Below are 19077 nucleotides of genomic sequence, written 5' to 3'. Positions count from 1 at the left end.
CACCCGACACCCGCCAAACCGTAGCGGGCTGCCAGCTCAGTGTGGGCGTGCAAAAGAAAAGCTTATCATCCCCAAGTCCCTATCCTCTTTTACCCCCGCTCATCTGCAAATCGCGCCATTAATTCCCCCGAAAGGAGAAGTCGCGCCATTTCATTTCCTTGTCAGTTTAGGGATAATGAATGGTATGACAATATACAGTCAATCACAGATGATACTTTCACCACCGCTCTATCTCAGCTCCACCATTCGCAGTAATCGATCTGTTTCTCTTCGATTCAAATTTGGAGTTCAATCATTCCTAAAACCTCTTCAGTCAGATTCAAAAGAAATTTATAATCATCACAGATCATCTGTTATTGAAAACAGTTTAAGGGTTTTGGAGTGGGATAAGGTTTGTGATTGTGTTGCTTCTTTTGCGGGTACTTCTTTAGGTCGTGAAGCAACTAAGGTACTCTCTCTATCTGTCTGGGGCTTTGTTATTGATGACTAAGGTTCTATACTAAAAAAATTGTGTCTTATCAGGAACAATTGTGGTCATTAAGCCAGAGTTATGAAGAGAGTTTGAATCTTTTAGCTGAAACTACTGCTGCTATTGAAATGCTTAAGTATCGTCTTGGTGGTCTGGATTTTACAGGCATCAACGTTGCTAAGGTAGGTTTTACAATGTTAATGATGTTTGAATCAGTTGTCTATGTTTTAAATGTAACAGTGGCCACTCGAACCCCAAGTGTGAGAATCAGGCCCTGGCCAACTGCGGTATCCCTAGCTGGTTGTTAATCACAAATGTTGGTTAACACTGAGTATAAATATGTGTAATTTGAAATAGTGTTTTAGGTAAATTAGAAAGCGGGTAGGTAGTGTGTTTGTATCTGGTGTCTCAACATACTTCTATGTTCTCTACTTAATAACTTATGTGGTATTTTGATTATTTTTCTTGCATATTGACTAATTGCTGGAATAGATGCATGTTAACTTTTTCATTTTGGTGAGTAATTATAAATTGTATAATTCTTTTAGGTGAAATCTGCTCTTCGGCATGCTATGAGGAATATGCCAATGCAGGGCAAGGAAGCACTTGCTGTTGCTTCCCTTCTACAGTTTACAGAGATATTGCAGCTAAATTTGAAAGTTGCAGTCAAGGAAGATTCAGAATGGTACAACCGCTTCCTGCCTCTGACAGAAATGGTAAAATGTGTTTTAAACTACTGTAATAGTCATTATATTCTCTTCTGCACCCGTTTTTACACTGACGAGTTTCCTTTTCAACTTCTCCATTATTGCAGATAACGGGTATGGCTATTAATCAATCATTGGTTAAGTCAATAGTACAAGTCATAGATGAAGGTGGTTCTGTCAAAGACTCTGCGGTTTGTTCTTTATTACATAATTTTTTACTGCTTTTTTTTTTCAAAATGTTATACTCTCACCGTTTCCTTTAAATGGAGATTTTTTTTTCTTTTGTTTTCTATGTAGTTTAATCTATCTGCACTAAGACTCTTTTTTTTTAATCAGCTGCTATATTCCTATTTGATTTTGTTGTAGCATCTTCGCATAGTACTTTCATCTTTATCTGATGGTAAAACTTTTAATTTTCTGTTTACAGAGTATAACCCTCAAGAAATCCCGTGATAAAGTACGGACATTAGAGAGGAAGGTAGTGATTCCTTTTTCTAGTTAAGATTTGCAGATTTTATGCATGTGGAAATTGAGTGTTGTTTGTCAGTATTAAAGCACCCATCACATTTATCAACCAAGAAGGTCATCAGTATTGATTTTTGTTTTGTTTATGGCTATTAAGGATCTGCTTACAGCGTCTTTCTCCATATATGGAATAGGAAGACAAAACCTTCTCATTGGCTGTTAACATACTGAAGCTTAATTTTTCTTTTCAAACATATATGTTAGAGCACTCCTTAGAGAGTCTCCGTGCGGTCCTGAAACACAATAATCTTGCACCTCTAAAAGTCTGTTTATCGTGTTGCAGTTTCTTTTTATGATTAATCAATAAATATTGCATAATGGTTTCATAAGATTATGTTCTGCATTTGTTGTTCATGCGTAACCTTGTTTATACTTGTTTTATAACAATTACTTCTCTTACTTGGCACCTGCTCTTTTGTTTCCATATTCAGCTGAATCAACTCATGGACAGCTTAGTTAGGAATGAACTGAAGGGGACTTCTTCTTTGGTAAGTTAGCAAATTTATTTCTGAGGTCCTTTTGTGGTTTAAATTTAACTCTTTTTTTTGTTGTCACCTTAGGAAGTGAGTCATATAAATGGAAGATGGTGTGTGAAATCAGAAGCTGACCAACCTATAAACGTCATGGGGATATTGCTTTCTGGGTATGGTGAATGTGAAAGTTGAATTCCATCCTTGTTCAATCTAATAATTTTCAGGCAAGAGTAATTCAAATAACATTTTATATGTTGTGCTTCCCTTTCATTTTCACGATTTTAGTAAGTTCAGTGGAAGGTTGTTTTTTTTTTAATTTTTTTTTTTGATCAAATTAAAGCTTTCGCTGGTGTGAAGTATTTCATGTCCGTGCAGTTCCTACATCCATCGAGTGTTTTAACATCCTAGGTTCTTGGAGTGGTTCCTTTAGTCCTTTCTTTGGAGACGAGGATGGTGTATCATTGTAGAGAAATCCACTTGCAAGATACTTAGACCTAAGGCTAGACCTAGGAGGAGTTTGTCCACATCTTTTTCCAGCAACCACAACAACATTAAAGTTCCTTCTCAGTGATTTTGATTGCAACCCCGTTTGGCAAAAATCAAGTTTGACCCTTGTGTCTTCATCAAAGCCCAAATGTTTTAATTACTCGCACTTGTAGAAAAATATGCAACACCCTGGAACCCTCCACAAGAACTTGCCTTTTTCTCGATGTATGTTATTTCCATCTCCGATGTACAAATGGATGCAACAACAGATTCCTGGTGCAAGTTAATGTTTTTACTGGTTTTGTTACACAATTTTGATGTGGGGTTGAACTCCTAATTTTTCAGAACTAGCCATAATCAATAAACAAGAAGAAATAGTTGGTTTTCAATCTTTGGTTCACAATTTCAATCTTGTTTCCATGAAAATAGAGTTTTAGTATTTTAGACCCAATGAACTGCATTTATGTTTAGTGGTTCAGGTGTTGGAAGCTTGGTGGAGCCATTCTCTGCCATTCCATTAAATGATGAGTTGCAACAAGCTAGACTTTTAGTTGCCAAGGCAGAGGAAGAAGTCCTTATGAAGTTAACGGAGAAGGTTTGAGAAACTTCATCTAGTTCTAGTCCTTCTAATTATTGAGTAAATACTTTCTTTTGGTAATAGGTTCAATATTTGCTTTGCAGATTGAGAAAAACCTGGATGATATTCATAATTCCTTGAATACTGTAATTCAACTTGATATGGTGAGTCACTTCCATCCTGGCTATGTTATATTCATAGGGTTTGTATTTGGGAACTTGTATAACACGTAGGGGTTATAGTATAGTCTCCGCCACACGGCTGTTACATATTGATTCGATTCTTGTTGGAGATGAATCAAGAATATTGTACAACTGAAAAAAATACACACGAACAATTTAGGTAAAGGGAATTTGTATAAGCTTCATGACGGCTACTAGTTTAATCTCAAATTGTAAGTAGGTGCATGATGACATGTGGGACACGGTCGTATATTTATTCCCTTCTTTCCAGTCTATTTTTGTTTTGCTCTATAGTAATCTATATAGTTGTTCGAGATATGGTCATTAAGCGATATACAAGGAAAAAGAGTTTCCATAAATGCATATGATAGCCACTGTAAGGATCACATCTCTGTGATGCATATATGTACATGGACAATTTTAACAAAGATTATACAATCTATTGTTGGAAACTTGGAAATTTATTTTTTATGTTGCAGTTAGTAACTTTCTTAATATGAACCTAATTTGGCCCACCATGCACTGCTTGACTGCTGCTTAAGTTAGCCCATCACTAGCCATGAATGCCATTTTTAATTAATTGCCACGAAATGCAGGTAGTTGCTCGTGCAAAATATAGTCTTTCTTTTGGAGGAGCATTACCTGATCTAATTTTCATGGAAGAAAAGAGTGGGTGTTCCACTGTTGATCTCCATCCTACAGGAGACAAAACTGTCAAGGATACCTTGTCGTCCGACTCCACTCAGAGGCAATGGACACTATATCTGCCAAATGCTTATCATCCTCTTTTACTTCACCAGCATCGACAGAATTTGGAGAAAGCCAAAAAAAATGTCAAAGATGCAAAAGAAGTATTTTCTGGAACCAGATTGATTGCTTAATTTCTTAGTGTTCTGTGTTTGTTCTATTTACTCATTTTTAATGCAACTTCGGCTTGTTGATCTTTCTTCTGATGCCGCTGTGTGCTTCTGTAGAAGATAGGCATGTTCAAGTTTAGTTCTTGTACCTTGGTTTACGGGGTATGGATTCACCTCATGTGGATGTTTATGCTTGATGCATACAAAATTTAATGACTCTATTTCTCCTTCATTTTCTTCCAGGAAACCAGAAGGAGAAACCAAGAGGAATATATGTCACTTGCAGAAAATTTAACTGAACACCTTCCCTCTTTAGAAATGCAGGTGAGAAGCTAATCATTTGATATTTCAGTACTCTATACGGACCTTAGCTGTGGCTTTCTGATACATCTTGTCCGGGACGTCTATGAAGTTATGTGCTTAAGGATTTTTCTTTTTTTAATTAATAGGTTATTAAACTGGAAGAATCTCCTCCTGTTCCTGTCGATTTTTTTGTTGGAAGGAGAACTAGAGTCTTGGTTATAACTGGCCCTAATACGGGTGGTAAAACGATTGGCTTAAAGACAGTTGGTCTAGCTGCAATGATGGCAAAATCAGGTAGATATATATTGTAGAATTTTATCAGGGAAAATTAAAATTTCTCTTCTCATGTATTTGATGTTGTGTAGAATTTTTAGTAAGATATTGGAAGTGCGGTTTTGTGCTAGTCTTGGTTGTAGTAGTTGCTATAATTGTCTCTTTAAGCACTAACAAAAGCTCTAAACTTCCTGGCAAAGGAGAAGGGGTTCCCAATTGGAAATTCAAATAAAACTTTAATTCACACAGCATATTATTGTTCGACTAGTTGGTCTAGAAACTGTTGGCTTTCTTATATGGTTGTCTTGGTGCCTAGAGCCTAATGCCTACAGATCCTATGTGGGTTTTAATACTATAACTGAATGTACTAGCTTTATCACTTGCATAGCTATCTGGCCATTGAGCTAAAGCATATCAAACTATTTGTTCTGTACTCACTTTCTTGTTGATGAATATCTCGGGTAAGAGTCTTCAAACTTTTGGGTTTGTCTTGTTGCTTCATGTTTCAGGCCTGTATGTATTATCTTCTGAATCCGCTCGAATACCCTGGTTTGATGCTGTTTTTGCTGATATTGGTGATGAACAGTCATTGTCCCAATCTTTATCTACATTTTCTGGTCATTTGAAACGAATTAGTGTAAGTTTTCCATTTTGAATCATTATAAAGTTGGATAGCCATGTCCAGATCTGTGTCCCACCAAGTGGCTCCGAAACTTTATTACATCCTATGCCATGCCTTTGTTGCAGATTTGATTTAACCTCATTACTCTTTTTTCTTTACAGGGAATCCAAGCAGAGGCTACGCATATGTCACTAGTGCTTCTAGATGAAGTAAGTATAAATTTAGCAGATAAGTTATATTTGGCATGCAGTTTATATAAATATAGCTAATATTAGTGGAGCCTTTCTGGTTGAAATCTTGAGCAACTCCGTGCACATTTACAAGGTTGGTGCTGGAACTAATCCATTAGAAGGAGCAGCACTTGGGATGTCAGTTTTAGAATCTTTTGCTGAAGCTGGAGCATTTTTAACAATAGCAACGACCCACCATGGCGAACTAAAAACCCTCAAATATAGGTATCGATTAAATATTATACGCTAATACTATTTGGTAATCATTCAATTTGTGCTGGCTTTTGTCGATTCAGTTAGAGTGCGTGATTCCTAGAAGATGCACATTGCTACCGTCAAATTAGGTGGCATTCTGAAAAGTTTCTTTCTGCAGTAATGATGCATTTGAGAATGCATGTATGGAGTTCGATGAAGTCAAGCTGAAGCCTACTTATAAGATACTCTGGGGGATACCAGGTTCTTTCTGTCTCAAATTTGAATATTAATTATTATGATACTGTAGGATGTAAATTACTGTTTCAGTCTTCCCTATTGATGAAGCAATGGATGTAGAGCCGCTATTTGAACTCCTCTAAAACATATTTCTCTATCTACAGGACGGTCCAATGCAATTAATATTGCTCAAAGATTAGGGCTACCCAACATTATTATTGATGATGCCCGTGAACTTTATGGAACAGCTAGTGCGGAGATTGATAGGGTAACATTCTTTAACTCGTACAAGCTTTAAGAAAATTAGCCATAACCAGAGCTCTGTTGTTGTACAGTTGTACTTCTGCCAATAAAATTGGTGCACATATTGTAGAAAAGATTCTTTCATATCGGCCTGTCTCCTTATTCTATTGGCACATGTTCGCAGTAGTTCATTTCCGCTATGCCGAACTTAATTTATCAGTAAAACGCCCTTGGGTCATCTCCACTTGGGTCCCCACTGCCATCATCTTCAACACTATGAAGTATCTATGCGGTTTATTAGTGTGGAATACCCTAGTTCTGGCTTACATTTCTATCACTGATGCATTCATTGAAGTTAAGATGTTCTCTAATCATATTTGCTTAACTATGCTATTATACTTCCGTTGGATCTGGGTGCAGGTAATTTATGATATGGAACAGTTCAAGCAAGAATTTCGAGACCATACTCACGAGGCACAACATCATATACGGTAAGGTCGTACTGTGGCTTAAGACATTCTTTCTATTCAGAAGTATAGATTCATAGCTGTTAGCTACATAAAAAGATAAATTCATGTTTAGTATAAAGAACTCATCTCTGTGTTTTTGTTATTTCAGAAGTAATGTGATAATTGTTTTGTTAGTTGCTTTTTTGTTTTGATCATATCGTCGTGTTCTTAGCCTCTCAAAAGTGCTTCATGAGAATCTGTTAGCCGCCAAGCAAAGGATCACCGAACATGAGACAGTGCAGAAATACAAGAAAATGAGAGAAGTCTATGAGGCTGCAGCAGTAGCACGTTCTCTAATTCATAAGAAATTACGAGAATTTCGAGCATCAGTCACCAAACATCCTCAGGGTACTCCAGCAACTAAGAGTCAGAGTGTTGCAGCAGAAAACAAGCAACAACATCTAGCAGATAGCATGAATCGATCCCATTCCAACATTAGTGCTGATTCCAGTAAAAGCATCAAAGATTTACAAGCAGGTAAATTCAGTCCACACATGCTTAAACATTACCCTGTCAACAACTTCTATATCGGCAAAGTATAATTTACTCTTTTGCCCGCCAAGGTTTTTCTCTGAAGATTAGCTTCTTGCTCGTCATAATAAATTTGCAGAAAAAAGGATTCAGTTCCCCAAGGTTGGTGACTGGGTACATGTACATTCACTCGGTAAGAAAGCGATCGTGTTAAAAGTAGAGACATCTAAACAATTGATTACTATCCAAGCCAACAACCTGAAATTGAAGTTGAAACTAAGTGATATACAAGCCTGAGAGGTAATATTATGACAACCTGAACTCCATGTACTAAATCCCAAACTTCATATTCAGCTAGGTAGAAGTTCTTGAAACCCATTCTGTATGAGGACATTGAAGTCCGAGAAAACAACGTGTGGTCAAAGAAATGAGGAAGCTATCCATATATATATCATCGTCTTATATAATTTAGTATATTTTTGTTTGTAGAATTAAACTTGCACCTGTTTCTCTATGAGGGAGTAACCAGAAATCATCTGAAAGAACTTTGAAGAAGATCACTCAGATTGGTGGAACTGTAAATATTTTTCTCTCCATTTAAGGCATTAATACTGGTCTTTTTTATCTTACATGCATGCCAATTGTACCTCAAATGTTCGAACTAAATAACATATATGAATAAAGGTCAAGAAACCGAGGGTATTACTCCTTATTATGTTTTGCCTTTTGCCTTCCCCTCTTTCCTATTTTACCTTTTGAGTAGAGCTGTAAATTGGGTTGGGCTGAGCTGGGCCAGGACAACACTTGCTGGGTTGCTGAGTGATATCAAATCTCAACGGAGATTTATTATGGGAAAATTAGGCGCAGGTCCAAAAAAAAATAATATTCTCGTTGTCAGGCCCATTATGCATCCACATGGCGGGTTATGCATCCACATTTTTCAGGGGTATAATTGGTAACGCAACTTGGATATAACATATCTAAAAAACCGCGCCTTGGAATTTTACAATTTTTATATCGTTGGAAATCTTTTAAAGAGAGCTACACAACGAGTACAAACAACAATATCAAATTTTTGTTTTTCACGAAAAAATCGGAGGTGATCATATGCAGACTCCAAAAAGGATGCATAACACATTTTGCAGACGCATAACGAATTATGCAACCATTTTCTCCACTGCATAACAAAGCTATGCATCTATAACAAGTTATGTAGCCATTGTATTAGTGCGTAACTACATAAAAAATTATGCATAATGCATTATGCATCTATTTTCTCGATGCATAAAAGATTGTGCAACAATTTTCTCTAATGCATTATGCATCCATTTTCACGACTTCATAACATGTTATGCAGATATTATTGTAGATGCATGAAAAGTTATGCAGTCTTTATTTTTGTTGGTTTCAACAGTGACAAAAATGTTGTTGCATAACGTGTTAAGCAACCGTTTTCTGGACTGCATAACAAGTTATACAACAAATTTTGTAGATACATAATAGGTTGTGCATCTATTTTCACGACTGCATAACATGTTATGCAGACACTGTCTGTTGCAAACAAAAAAGGCCACAATCGTTTTGGTTCTCTTCGGAATATTCTACTATAACCATGTACATAATCTCTTGGTTCATCTTTTATTAGAAATAGAACGATTAACTAAGTTGCACTAACGTAAACCATCCAGCTCTGCTCCACCCGGTTTTACTTATTAATTTATATCCCCTTTGCCATCACGTGATGGACTGAGTTGGTAGTGATGGTTGATGGTCATATGTAACCCATGTGGTGTAACTACCATAAATATTACTCACCATTCTCTAGACAAATCCCAATTTCATTCCTTTGGACCTGGAAAACATCTCAAAACTGTCCATCTAGCAAGGGGAGGAAAACAGTGTAGATTGTATGAGAATTTTCATAGCAATCAAGCACCACACAGTGCCCTCTTCACTGAATCTCTCGAAAACGCAGCAAGCTTGAATCATTTCCCTGAACTGAATCGAGCTCCATTCAACCATAATCAGCAACACCACCTCTTTTCCATTCTTTCTCAGCTCAACCACCAGTTCCATCTCAGCTTCAACCATTACTTGCAATCATCATCAATAACTCACTTTCATCTCCTACACTCGGCTGCAAATTGAAATCAACAACACCACTAATTCATAGCAACAGCCGCAACTCCACAAAACAAACCCATCATCTCTTCTAATCAACGTCAGATTCATCATCTCCATATTCTCGCCAAATTCAAACACTAATCCAAACTTTGCCATGTTCTTACACCTCTCACATACCCACCTGAAGTCAGTTCTTCTCTATCGATTTCATTAGCTACAGTGACCACCAGATTCATCTTCAGTACCACCATCTCATTCAAAACCCTATAATCAGTCCCAATCCGACAAACCCTAACTCTGTATATTCAATTTTGCAAAGAAAAAAACATCTTATATGAATCAATAGCAGAGACAGGAACTCCTCATTCTCCTTACATCATCCCCAAACTCAAGAAAGTCTTTTCCAAACATAGATCCAACTCCAACCCAACTCGTAATTGATCAAAAAATATCACTTGCTTCTTCAATTTCCTGTAAATCAATGTAAGCTACCCAGATAACCATCAAATATTCCTGCGACAACGCTATCACCTTTTCTTCTTCACTGATTTGAAACTGTAACTCTGAATCACCACAACGTCATCGTTTCACTGATAAAGGAAGTCATGGGAGAAAAAAAAACAAAGGAAGAAGAAGAGAAGAAATAGTTTTAAAAAATATGGGCGTGAGAAAAATTTATCCCAGAAAAAATGGGTGCGCCTGAAGATTTCCGTCCGTGGGTTTCACAGTGGAGAAAAGCTGAAAATGGGTCTCCCTGTAGTTTTCACATTTATTATTTGGTCCTAGGCCCAAATATTAATAGTAGGGTTTAACTGGATTTTTTATTTATCTGGAGGTTCAAAATTGTTTACAACAAGGAAATGACCAGAATAGTCATGTTGCCAAACGTGTGTTTGCATGGTATTTCCTAAATATCACTCGATCTCCTTCTCTCCATCAAAAACTCAGTTTCATCGGTCCCTACTGTCAGAGCACTGCTCGGCCGAACTCGCAAGTGTTGCTATCTCAAACTTGTTTGTTAAGTTTGGTTGATCAAAACTATATACTTGATTTCTAGTCTATTTATAGTTATGTCTCGGATTATGATAGAATGTGTAGTTGAGCTTTATACATCATGGCGTTCATCGATTGAAGACAAAGATCTACTGAGAAGAGCTTGGTGGAACTTCATCAACAAAAGGTATGTGGAGACTAAAACTTATCTATCACTCAGAAGTCTATTCTATTTTATCTTCTAATGAGACTAAGTCGTATAGCTATATAGACTTTTACATTATACACATTTCATATTTCGATTTGAATTTATCTCGTTTATCTATTTCTCTAAATATGTGTTGGAAGCCTTTTGCTTTAGCTGTGTTCATCATTATTCTTGACGAGTTTAATTGGAGAACGGGTTTAGTTGGAGACAATTTATTTGTTGGAAACTAAATATTAAGTCAAAAAATGATCATGTGAAAATTTCCTTGAAACATCTTATATGATTTGTATGAGACAATCATTTGATGTCAGCTTGGAAAGTTTCGTATTGATCATTCGATCATTTGAGAATTACTTGAAGTTAATGGTTTATGCCAGACAGCCATTGTCGTCTTCTAAGGATGTTTCAATGATTGAAATGGGAGTTTAGAACAATTAACTATGTCTGGATACAACACGGTATGCATACCTAGTATGCGAACTGTATTGTTATAGTTCAAGTCCGGGAACCTTGTTTGCATACCTAATATTTGAACGGTTTTACCTGTAAAGGTCCGGAAACCTTGTTTACGTACCTAGTATGCAAACAGTTTCACCAGAGTTGGGTCCGGGACGGTTGTTCGCGTACCTAGTTTGCGAACGGCTGAACAAGGCCAAGGTATGGAGCTATTGTTTGCATACCTGGTTTGCGAACACAGTGATTAAGTTCTAAAATCGGTTAAGTATGATTCTCATACTCATGAACTAAAACATTTATGAATTAAGGAATGCAATCTTTGCAAACCGTAGCTTACTGTACATGAATTGATTCTTGTATAAGTACTTTGTAGAATTACAAATCAATCCGATTTTGTTTCAATTTGTTCATGTATATTTCTATGAGATAGTGAAAAATTTAACAACTCTATTTGAAACACAATTAGATTCATTTGATTGTCTTTCATGATTGATTGATCGATCATTATATTTGATCTAGAAGTGTTAGATGAATATGGTTAAGACAAAAGTGTTCATATGGCTAACTTCGGTTAACTGTTATTGAGCCAACTCAATATACACGTTTAGGTACGGTTACCCATATCTAAATGAAGGTATATTTCATTTGTGTGTAACAAGCTAAGACCATCTAACGGTGGAGATTAATTGCTTTATTTTTAAGCAGACTTAGCTTGAATCTTAAATTAGGATTTCATCTAATGGTGAATATGCGTTGTTACTAAGCTATCTTAGCTTTGATTATAAGCAACCCTGATTTGAAAGGCCATATAAGGGAGAACTCTAGCAACTGGAAAACCTAATCTCGGCACTTTCCTGTGTCCTAGTTGCAAACTAGAGTCGATTCTCCTTTAACCAAGGTTTTTTCAAAACCATATTAGGTTAACAACTTGAAGACTTCATTTGGGATTCGTGAAGCCAGATCCAACTATTTTCTCTGTAGTTGCGTATTCTGATCTTACTTGTTTTATCGTGTTGAGTACTATCTTCTCTAAGATTTGCTCGAGATTTATCTCCGATAGGTAAGATATAAAAAGTAATCACAACAGTTCTTCGTCTCAGACTCTTGTGATTCCGCAATAACTTTTTCTGTTAATCAGTTAGGTTATTGTGAGGTGATTGATATTTCTAGGATGCTCTTCGGGAGTATAAAACCGGATTATCAATTGGTTCTTGTTCATCTTGATTTATCAAAAGATGGAAAAAAAACCGAATAAAGCATAGACATATCTGTGGGAGACAGATTTGTTTATAAGTCTTCGACTTTGGGTCGTAGCAACTCTTAGTTATGGGTGAGATCAGCTAAGAGAATCAAGTGCACAGAAACCAGCGTGATTTTATAGGCGTAAGGAACGCGACTGTACCTTAATCGGTGTGAGACTTGGTTAGGACTCAACTACATTCCAGTCTAAAGTTAAATTGTAGTAGGCTAGTGTTTGTAGCGGCTTAATACAGTGTGGTGTTCAATATCGACTAGGTCCCGTGGTTTTTCTGCATTTGCGGTTCCTCGTTAAAAAAATTTCTGGTGTCTTTGTTATTTCTTTTCCACATTATATTTGTTTATATAATTAAAATATCACAGGTTGTGCGTAGTTCAATCATTTTATAAATTTGACCTTGGTTGTTGGATATAACTTGATTGACAATTGGGCATTGGTCTTTGGTACCGTCCAAATTATTTCTCATATCAATCAGGCTCAAGGAATCTATACGATTTGCTGATTGCATTGAGAAATATAGATAAATCTCTTTGATATATCTCTTGATTGAGCTCGCTTTTAAGTTGGTGCTCTCGGAATTATATTGGAGTTTAGTCCATACAGATTTCCGAACGAGTTATTGGGTGTGGTTGTTATACCCCCGCTTTTTCAATTGATATCAGAGCAGGCAAACACTCTAAGACCTCGTAAGTCTGTGTTTGTAGCAATTTGACTCTATGGACATAAGTGCTATCTCTATAAACGTACCGCCAATCTTCGATAGTTCGAATTACTTATAGTGGAAAATTGTTATGCGCGCCTTTCTTCAAGCGCGTGATTTTCAATCATGGGTTTGTGTTGTTAATGGCCATGATCCTCCATTAGTTACAGTAAACGGTGTAATTGTTGCAAAGGATATTGGTAAGTATGATCATGTCGAGATTCTCGCTGCAAAGCAAAATTCTGACGGATTAAATGTTATCATTCATGCCATTACCCCAGATCTTCAGCACCATGTGACTACTTGCACTCGGTCTAAAGATGCTTGGGATATCTTAGAAACCGTATTTGAAGGGAATACCTCTGAGAAAGAAGCTAGGCTTCAAAAGCTGAATTCTGACGGGAAAACCTTCGTATGGATGATGAAAATTCATTTGGTGAGTTAATCACAAAGTGTCTGAAATTGTTAATGCATCTTTTGCATTGGATAAGATTATTCCTGAAAAAGGACATTGTGATGAAATTCTCAGATCGCTGCCAGCTAGATACGATTCTAAGAAACATGCCATCATTGAAGGGAATAACCTTGAAACACTTTCCAGAAATACTCTTGTTGGGAAGTTAAAGATCTTTGATCATGAGCATATATCCTTTTAGAGCATTGCTTGGTCGAACTCGCATGCGTTGCTATCTCAAGCATGTTTGTCAATGTTAGTGATCAAAACTATAAGTCTTGATTTCTAGCCTATTTGTAGATTCTCGGACTAGGACATAGATAGTGTAGTTGAGCTTAAATCTCTCGACGTTCATCTCTTGAAGACGAAGAATTACTAAGGGGAGCTTGTGAAACTTCTTCGACAAAACGTATATGGAGACTTGAACTTATATATCACTTGGAAAGTCTATTTCTACTATCTCCTATATTGAGACAAAAGTCGTGTTACGATATGGTTTTCTTTATACACATTTGCGAGTTGAGTATATCTCGCTTACATATTTCTCGAAATATGTGTTGGTAAGCTTTCGCTTCGACCAAGTTCATCTTATATCATGAGAAAATTTCCGAGTAACATATTACATGGTTTGTGTGATACAATCATTTTATGTAGGCTTGGAATGTTTCGACAATGATTATTTTAATATCTTGAAAATTGCTTTGAATAGTGTGTGAAAACGGCTATTGTCATTATAGAAGAAAGTTTCAATGATTGAAATAAAGAGTTGATGATGTAACCATCTTTGGATATAAGCATGTATAGTGTGTTCGCACATTAGTGTATAAGTCAATAAACCGGGAGCTAAGAGTATGCATATGTGTGTATACGAAATTGGTGAAGGAGACAAGTTAAGTATGCGTACCCGTACGCATACTGGCGGAAGTTCTCGAACCGAGAATTTCTGCTGAGTTTGGTTTTGGAAAAACTCTTAACTAGTCACCTTAAGTATGTGTACCCTTACGCATACGGGCGGAAGTTTTTGAACCGAAAATTTCTGCTGAGTTTGGAAACTTAATGAAAAGGCGAGGGTACCCAAATATACGTCAAGCTAAAACTTTTACTTCCTATAAGTCCTTTCTCAGAAAGTGATTGTCTATGGACTGAGTCGAGACAATACAACTTATCGGTTCACACTTCGTGTGATAGTCTATGGATACGAGATCGAGACAATACAACAACGAAGTATGTTTACTTGATACAGAGGTTCGGACTTAACCAAACACAATAGGATTTCTTATCAAGTAAATATGAATTAACGTTTGTGTAATTTACTTTAATTATAATAAAAAAATTATAATGCGGAAAATAAAAGTAAATGACACAGCAAGATTTTGTTAACGAGGAAAACCGCAAATGCAGAAAAACCCCGGGACCTTGTCCAGAATTGAATACTCTCAAGATTAAGCCGCTACACAAAATTACACCTAACTTCGTATAGTTGAGACCAAGCAACTAAACCTATAGTTCACCTAGTTCCATCTGTATTCCCATGCCTCCAACCTTTGTCACGTACTTGGAACAATTACTTTGGTTCGTATTCCAAACAGTAAAGGAACAACAAATTTGTTTGGTATCAACTCTATTCAACCAAGTGATATGAGTCGGACAAAGGCTCTTCCGTTTATCTTAACATAAACTCCTTTGGTCGGTTCTTAGATCTATCTTATGTTCAATTACCGAAGTAATCGTTTAAGATTAAGCCAACAACACTATTAATCCAAAGAATTGTGTTGATGCCGATCTACTCAATTAATCAATCCAATCTATCGCAAAGATAAACCGATTATTAATTGGATCCTCTTTTACCGAAACAATTATTGTGCACACCAAAGATTATGAACCCACAAATCATAAATCTTCAATATCTTCTTCGTCTTCAGATCTTCAATAAAAACCTGCACACAATCACTTGAATCTCTTGTGATCAATCACGCACATAACGAAGTCTGTTAACAACGGATTATCACAAGCGTCTTTAGAACTAACAACAGTCTAAAGATCCATGTCGAAACTCTGAACTAGTTTGAGTGAATCTTATATCAGAAGAGAAGATTCTCAATCATAAACAAACTAGGTGCAATCAAAGTTCAACCACCGTTAGTCAATCAAATCAAAGAAGACAAAAGATAAACCGCAATTATCTAGTTTCCCACCAACGGTACACGCTAGAGCTTCTTAATCCCAAAGAAGACTTTAAACTGAGCGGTCGTAAGAGATTTCGCCTAATTAAGTTACTCTCCTCTCCGAATAGGCGGCTACACCAGTAACAACACAACAAAGAGGAAGTCTGTTGTTACGAAGGATTAGTTTGCTAGAAATTCAAACTTCAAGTATTCATAGACAAGGAAGTTTGGACACCAAGGAATTTCCAAAACCGAAAATATTCTCAAGATATTCAATAATAATTTCCAAATTCGGTTTTCATAATTCCTGAGAATGCTCTGTCCAATAATAATGATTGAAAATCTCCTTGGAAAATCTTTAACTAGTAAATGCACATTACTAATTCTTATTTTCCATATATATAATTAAAAACCTTAATTAAAAGATTCTTAACTTATTTAATTTCGATCCTGGGATTTTTTTCCTTTTAGCTATTAAGGAATATCTTTGAACAATAAAAGATACGCATTAATGCACGTGTTCAAAGTGTGGCGACATCCTTACTTTGTAAGTCCTTACACACTTGAAACCAATTTACCACGCTTCCAAACAAGTTTAGAATTGGTTCATCTGACTTTCAAGAGCTATGTGATTGATCAAGAATACTCAATCACAAATCATGGGCTTAACGGTTCTACCAAAACAAGTTTCGATTTTACCTCCATGTGAGTACTGTGCATAGTCACACCAGCTTCCCAAAATTCGGTTGACTAGGTACTAGGATCGGTTCCCCACATATATATGGTATCTAACTTATATGTGTTGCACATGTGTATAGGATCGCTTCCGCTTTGCCTAAAAACGTGTTGCACATGTCCATAGGATCGGTTCCCCTTTCTGCTATAAACCTTGCTACACCTCATACAAGGATCGAGTCCCCTTTGTGATGTGTTGCACCTCTTACTAGGATCGGTTCCCCTTTACCCAAAGTTAGGTCTTACAAACTACACAAACTCGATCATACCATCAGGTGATTACTTAATATCGGTTTCACTTATAAAAGTCATACCAATACATAAGTCAGGCCTTATGTGAATAGTTTTACCAAGAACACAAACAAGTCATGAGCGGTTGTACTAATCGCACATATTGGTCGTTCATAAGATACGTAATGAATAACAATCTCAATAACGCCTGGTGATTTCCTTTTCGATTCACAAACTAAGTTCATGAACTTACTTCCTTAAAACACATGTAAAATATTGTTTACTAGGATGAAATCCTCACCTCATACCCATACATAATCACAATAGCATTCAAATGATTACGTCGATGTCTTATCTACAAAGTTTAATGGTTAAGCAATAAACCTCGTATTGTATTCCTTAATATTATGTCTATCTAGAGTGTTAATGCTTCGCAATTTTGTTTTCAATATGCACGACTTGAAAGATATGTTAGGGAATGAAACATTTCAAGTCAAATATCACTAACCTCAAGTGTAAGGATGATGTTGTGGCTGTATCTCCTTACTTCTTCACTTCTTCAAGTCTTCGCAATACTTGTAATGTCTCATAGCCTAATACTTTCAAGCTAACCTATACAAAGTTGACTTTAGTACATTTAATCAAGTGACTCTTAAATGAGTTTTGGTTCACTAAAATATGACAAGCAAACTTGACATACCAACGCTTGGTGGGTTCAACCGAGCTATGCTCTAACACTTAACAAACTCAAAAACAGGTTGTTTAAGTACGCATACCCGTACGCATACTTAAGCTGGTTACTTTGTCAAGTCGGTCAGTTCATGGACTTAAACATTTAAATCATAAGGAATGTAATCTTTGCAAACCGTGGCTATAATGTTCATGACTGATTCAAGTGAATCAAACCGATTTGATTTGAATTGTATTTTATAAACAATTAAACAACTGTTAACTAGTTTCATTTAAGTCATTTGAACTAGTTATGGTTAAGATGAATAAGATTGATATAAGAGTAATCATATGGGTAACCTCGGTTAACTATTTGTGAACCAACATGGTGTACACGTTTAGGTACGGTTATAAACCTAAATGAGGGTACATTTCATTTGTGTGTAACAAGCTAAGTTCGATCTAACGGTTGAAAGATATTAGCTTGGTTGAATCAGGTTTTTCATCTAACGGTGATTATTGGATGCTTTTTTACCAAGGTAACTTGGATTGCAAACCCTGATTTGAAAACTATATAAAGGAGAACTCTAGCAACTGGGAAAACTAATCCCCACACCTCCTGTGTGTTACTAGTTGCATAACTAGAGTAGATTCTCCTTTAACCTTAGGTTCCTTCTCGAGACCCTGTAGGTTAACGACTTGAAGACTTCATTGGGATTGTGAAGCCAGACCCAACTATTATATTTGTAGTTGCGTGATCTGATCTTGCTCTTTCTTTCGTGTTGAGTGCAATTGAAATAATTGGCTCGAGATTTTATATCTCCGATAGGCAAGATAGAAAAGTAATCACAAACAAACTTCGTCTCATCGTTTGTGATTCCACAATAACTTGTTTCGCTAGTCGATTAAGTTTATTGTGAGGTGATTGATAATACTAGGTTGTTCTTCGGGAATATAAGTCTGATTTATTAATTGGTTCCTGTTCACCTTGATTTATCAAAAGATGGAACAAAAACTCTTGGGTATTTCTGTGGGAGACAGACTTATTCAATACTATAGACTTTTCTGTGTGAGACATATTTGTCTATCAAGTCTTCGACTTTAGGTCGTAGCAACTCTTAGTTGTGGGTGAGATCAACTAAGGGAATCAAGTGCGTAGTATCCTGCTAGGATCAGAGACGTAAGGAGCGCAACTGTACCTTGACTCAGTGTGAGATTGATTAGGGTTTAACTACAGTCTAGTCCGAAGTTAATTGGTAGTAAGCTAGTGTCTGTAGCGGCTTAATACAGTGTGGTGTTCAATCTGGACTAGGTCCCGGGGTTTTTCTGCATTTGCGGTTTCCTCGTTAACAAAATTCTGGTGTCTGTGTTATTTCTTTTCTGCATTATATTTTGTTATATAATTGATATATCATAGGTTGTGCGTTAAGATCAATCAATTAGAATATCCAACCTTTTGTTTTCGATTTACATTGATTGACACTTGAACATTGGTCTTTGGTACCGTTCAAGTTACTCCTCTTATTCGATCGGGCTCGCAGATTTCTATTTGCTGATTGCAGATTGAATTAAGAGTTAGAGATATTAAACTCTTTGATATACTTTAATCTAGGTTGAATCTGACTGTCTAGTTGATTCTCTAGAAAGTGTATTGGAGTAAGTCCTCTCATATTGTCAAACGAATTGTTGGGTGTGGTTGTTAGACCCCCGCATTTTCATATCCAA

General features: G+C 36.4%; 1 protein-coding gene across 3 annotated transcripts; it reads left to right on the top strand.

The window, feature by feature from the left end:
• The first annotated feature begins 26 nt into the window (after positions 1-26).
• On the top strand, positions 27-8071 carry LOC113297505 (endonuclease MutS2). Of its 3 annotated transcripts, XM_026545990.1 has the most exons (22): positions 27-448; positions 523-651; positions 1018-1185; positions 1284-1367; positions 1604-1654; positions 2133-2189; positions 2262-2344; positions 3132-3255; positions 3342-3401; positions 4016-4270; positions 4394-4438; positions 4520-4600; positions 4726-4873; positions 5362-5489; positions 5636-5683; positions 5799-5929; positions 6078-6160; positions 6301-6404; positions 6800-6870; positions 7061-7365; positions 7499-7659; positions 7849-8071. In XM_026545990.1, the coding sequence occupies exons 1-21, from the start codon at positions 176-178 to the stop codon at positions 7654-7656; spliced, it is 2586 nt and encodes an 861-aa protein (XP_026401775.1). In that variant the 5' UTR covers positions 27-175; the 3' UTR covers positions 7657-7659; positions 7849-8071. The 3 variants fall into 3 exon arrangements, with proteins under 3 accessions (XP_026401775.1, XP_026401777.1, XP_026401776.1); XM_026545992.1 differs by having other exon boundaries at positions 7499-8071; XM_026545991.1 differs by lacking the exon at positions 4394-4438 and having other exon boundaries at positions 7499-8071.
• The last annotated feature ends 11006 nt before the right edge of the window (positions 8072-19077 follow it).

Source organism: Papaver somniferum, chromosome 7, assembly GCF_003573695.1.
Source record: "Papaver somniferum cultivar HN1 chromosome 7, ASM357369v1, whole genome shotgun sequence".
NCBI classification, from domain to species: domain Eukaryota; kingdom Viridiplantae; phylum Streptophyta; class Magnoliopsida; order Ranunculales; family Papaveraceae; genus Papaver; species Papaver somniferum.
The sequence above is the reverse complement of the archived record's forward strand: the minus strand, read 5'-3'. Positions and strand labels throughout refer to the sequence as shown.

Excerpts from the sequence above, each read along its gene's own strand:
- LOC113297505 (XM_026545990.1), top strand. The coding sequence starts at position 176 with ATGAATGGTATGACAATATACAGTCAATCACAGATGATACTTTCACCA. Across the intron at positions 449-522 it reads TAGGTCGTGAAGCAACTAAG|GAACAATTGTGGTCATTAAG; the intron begins GTACTCTCTCTA and ends GTGTCTTATCAG. Across the intron at positions 1,368-1,603 it reads GTTCTGTCAAAGACTCTGCG|AGTATAACCCTCAAGAAATC; the intron begins GTTTGTTCTTTA and ends TTCTGTTTACAG.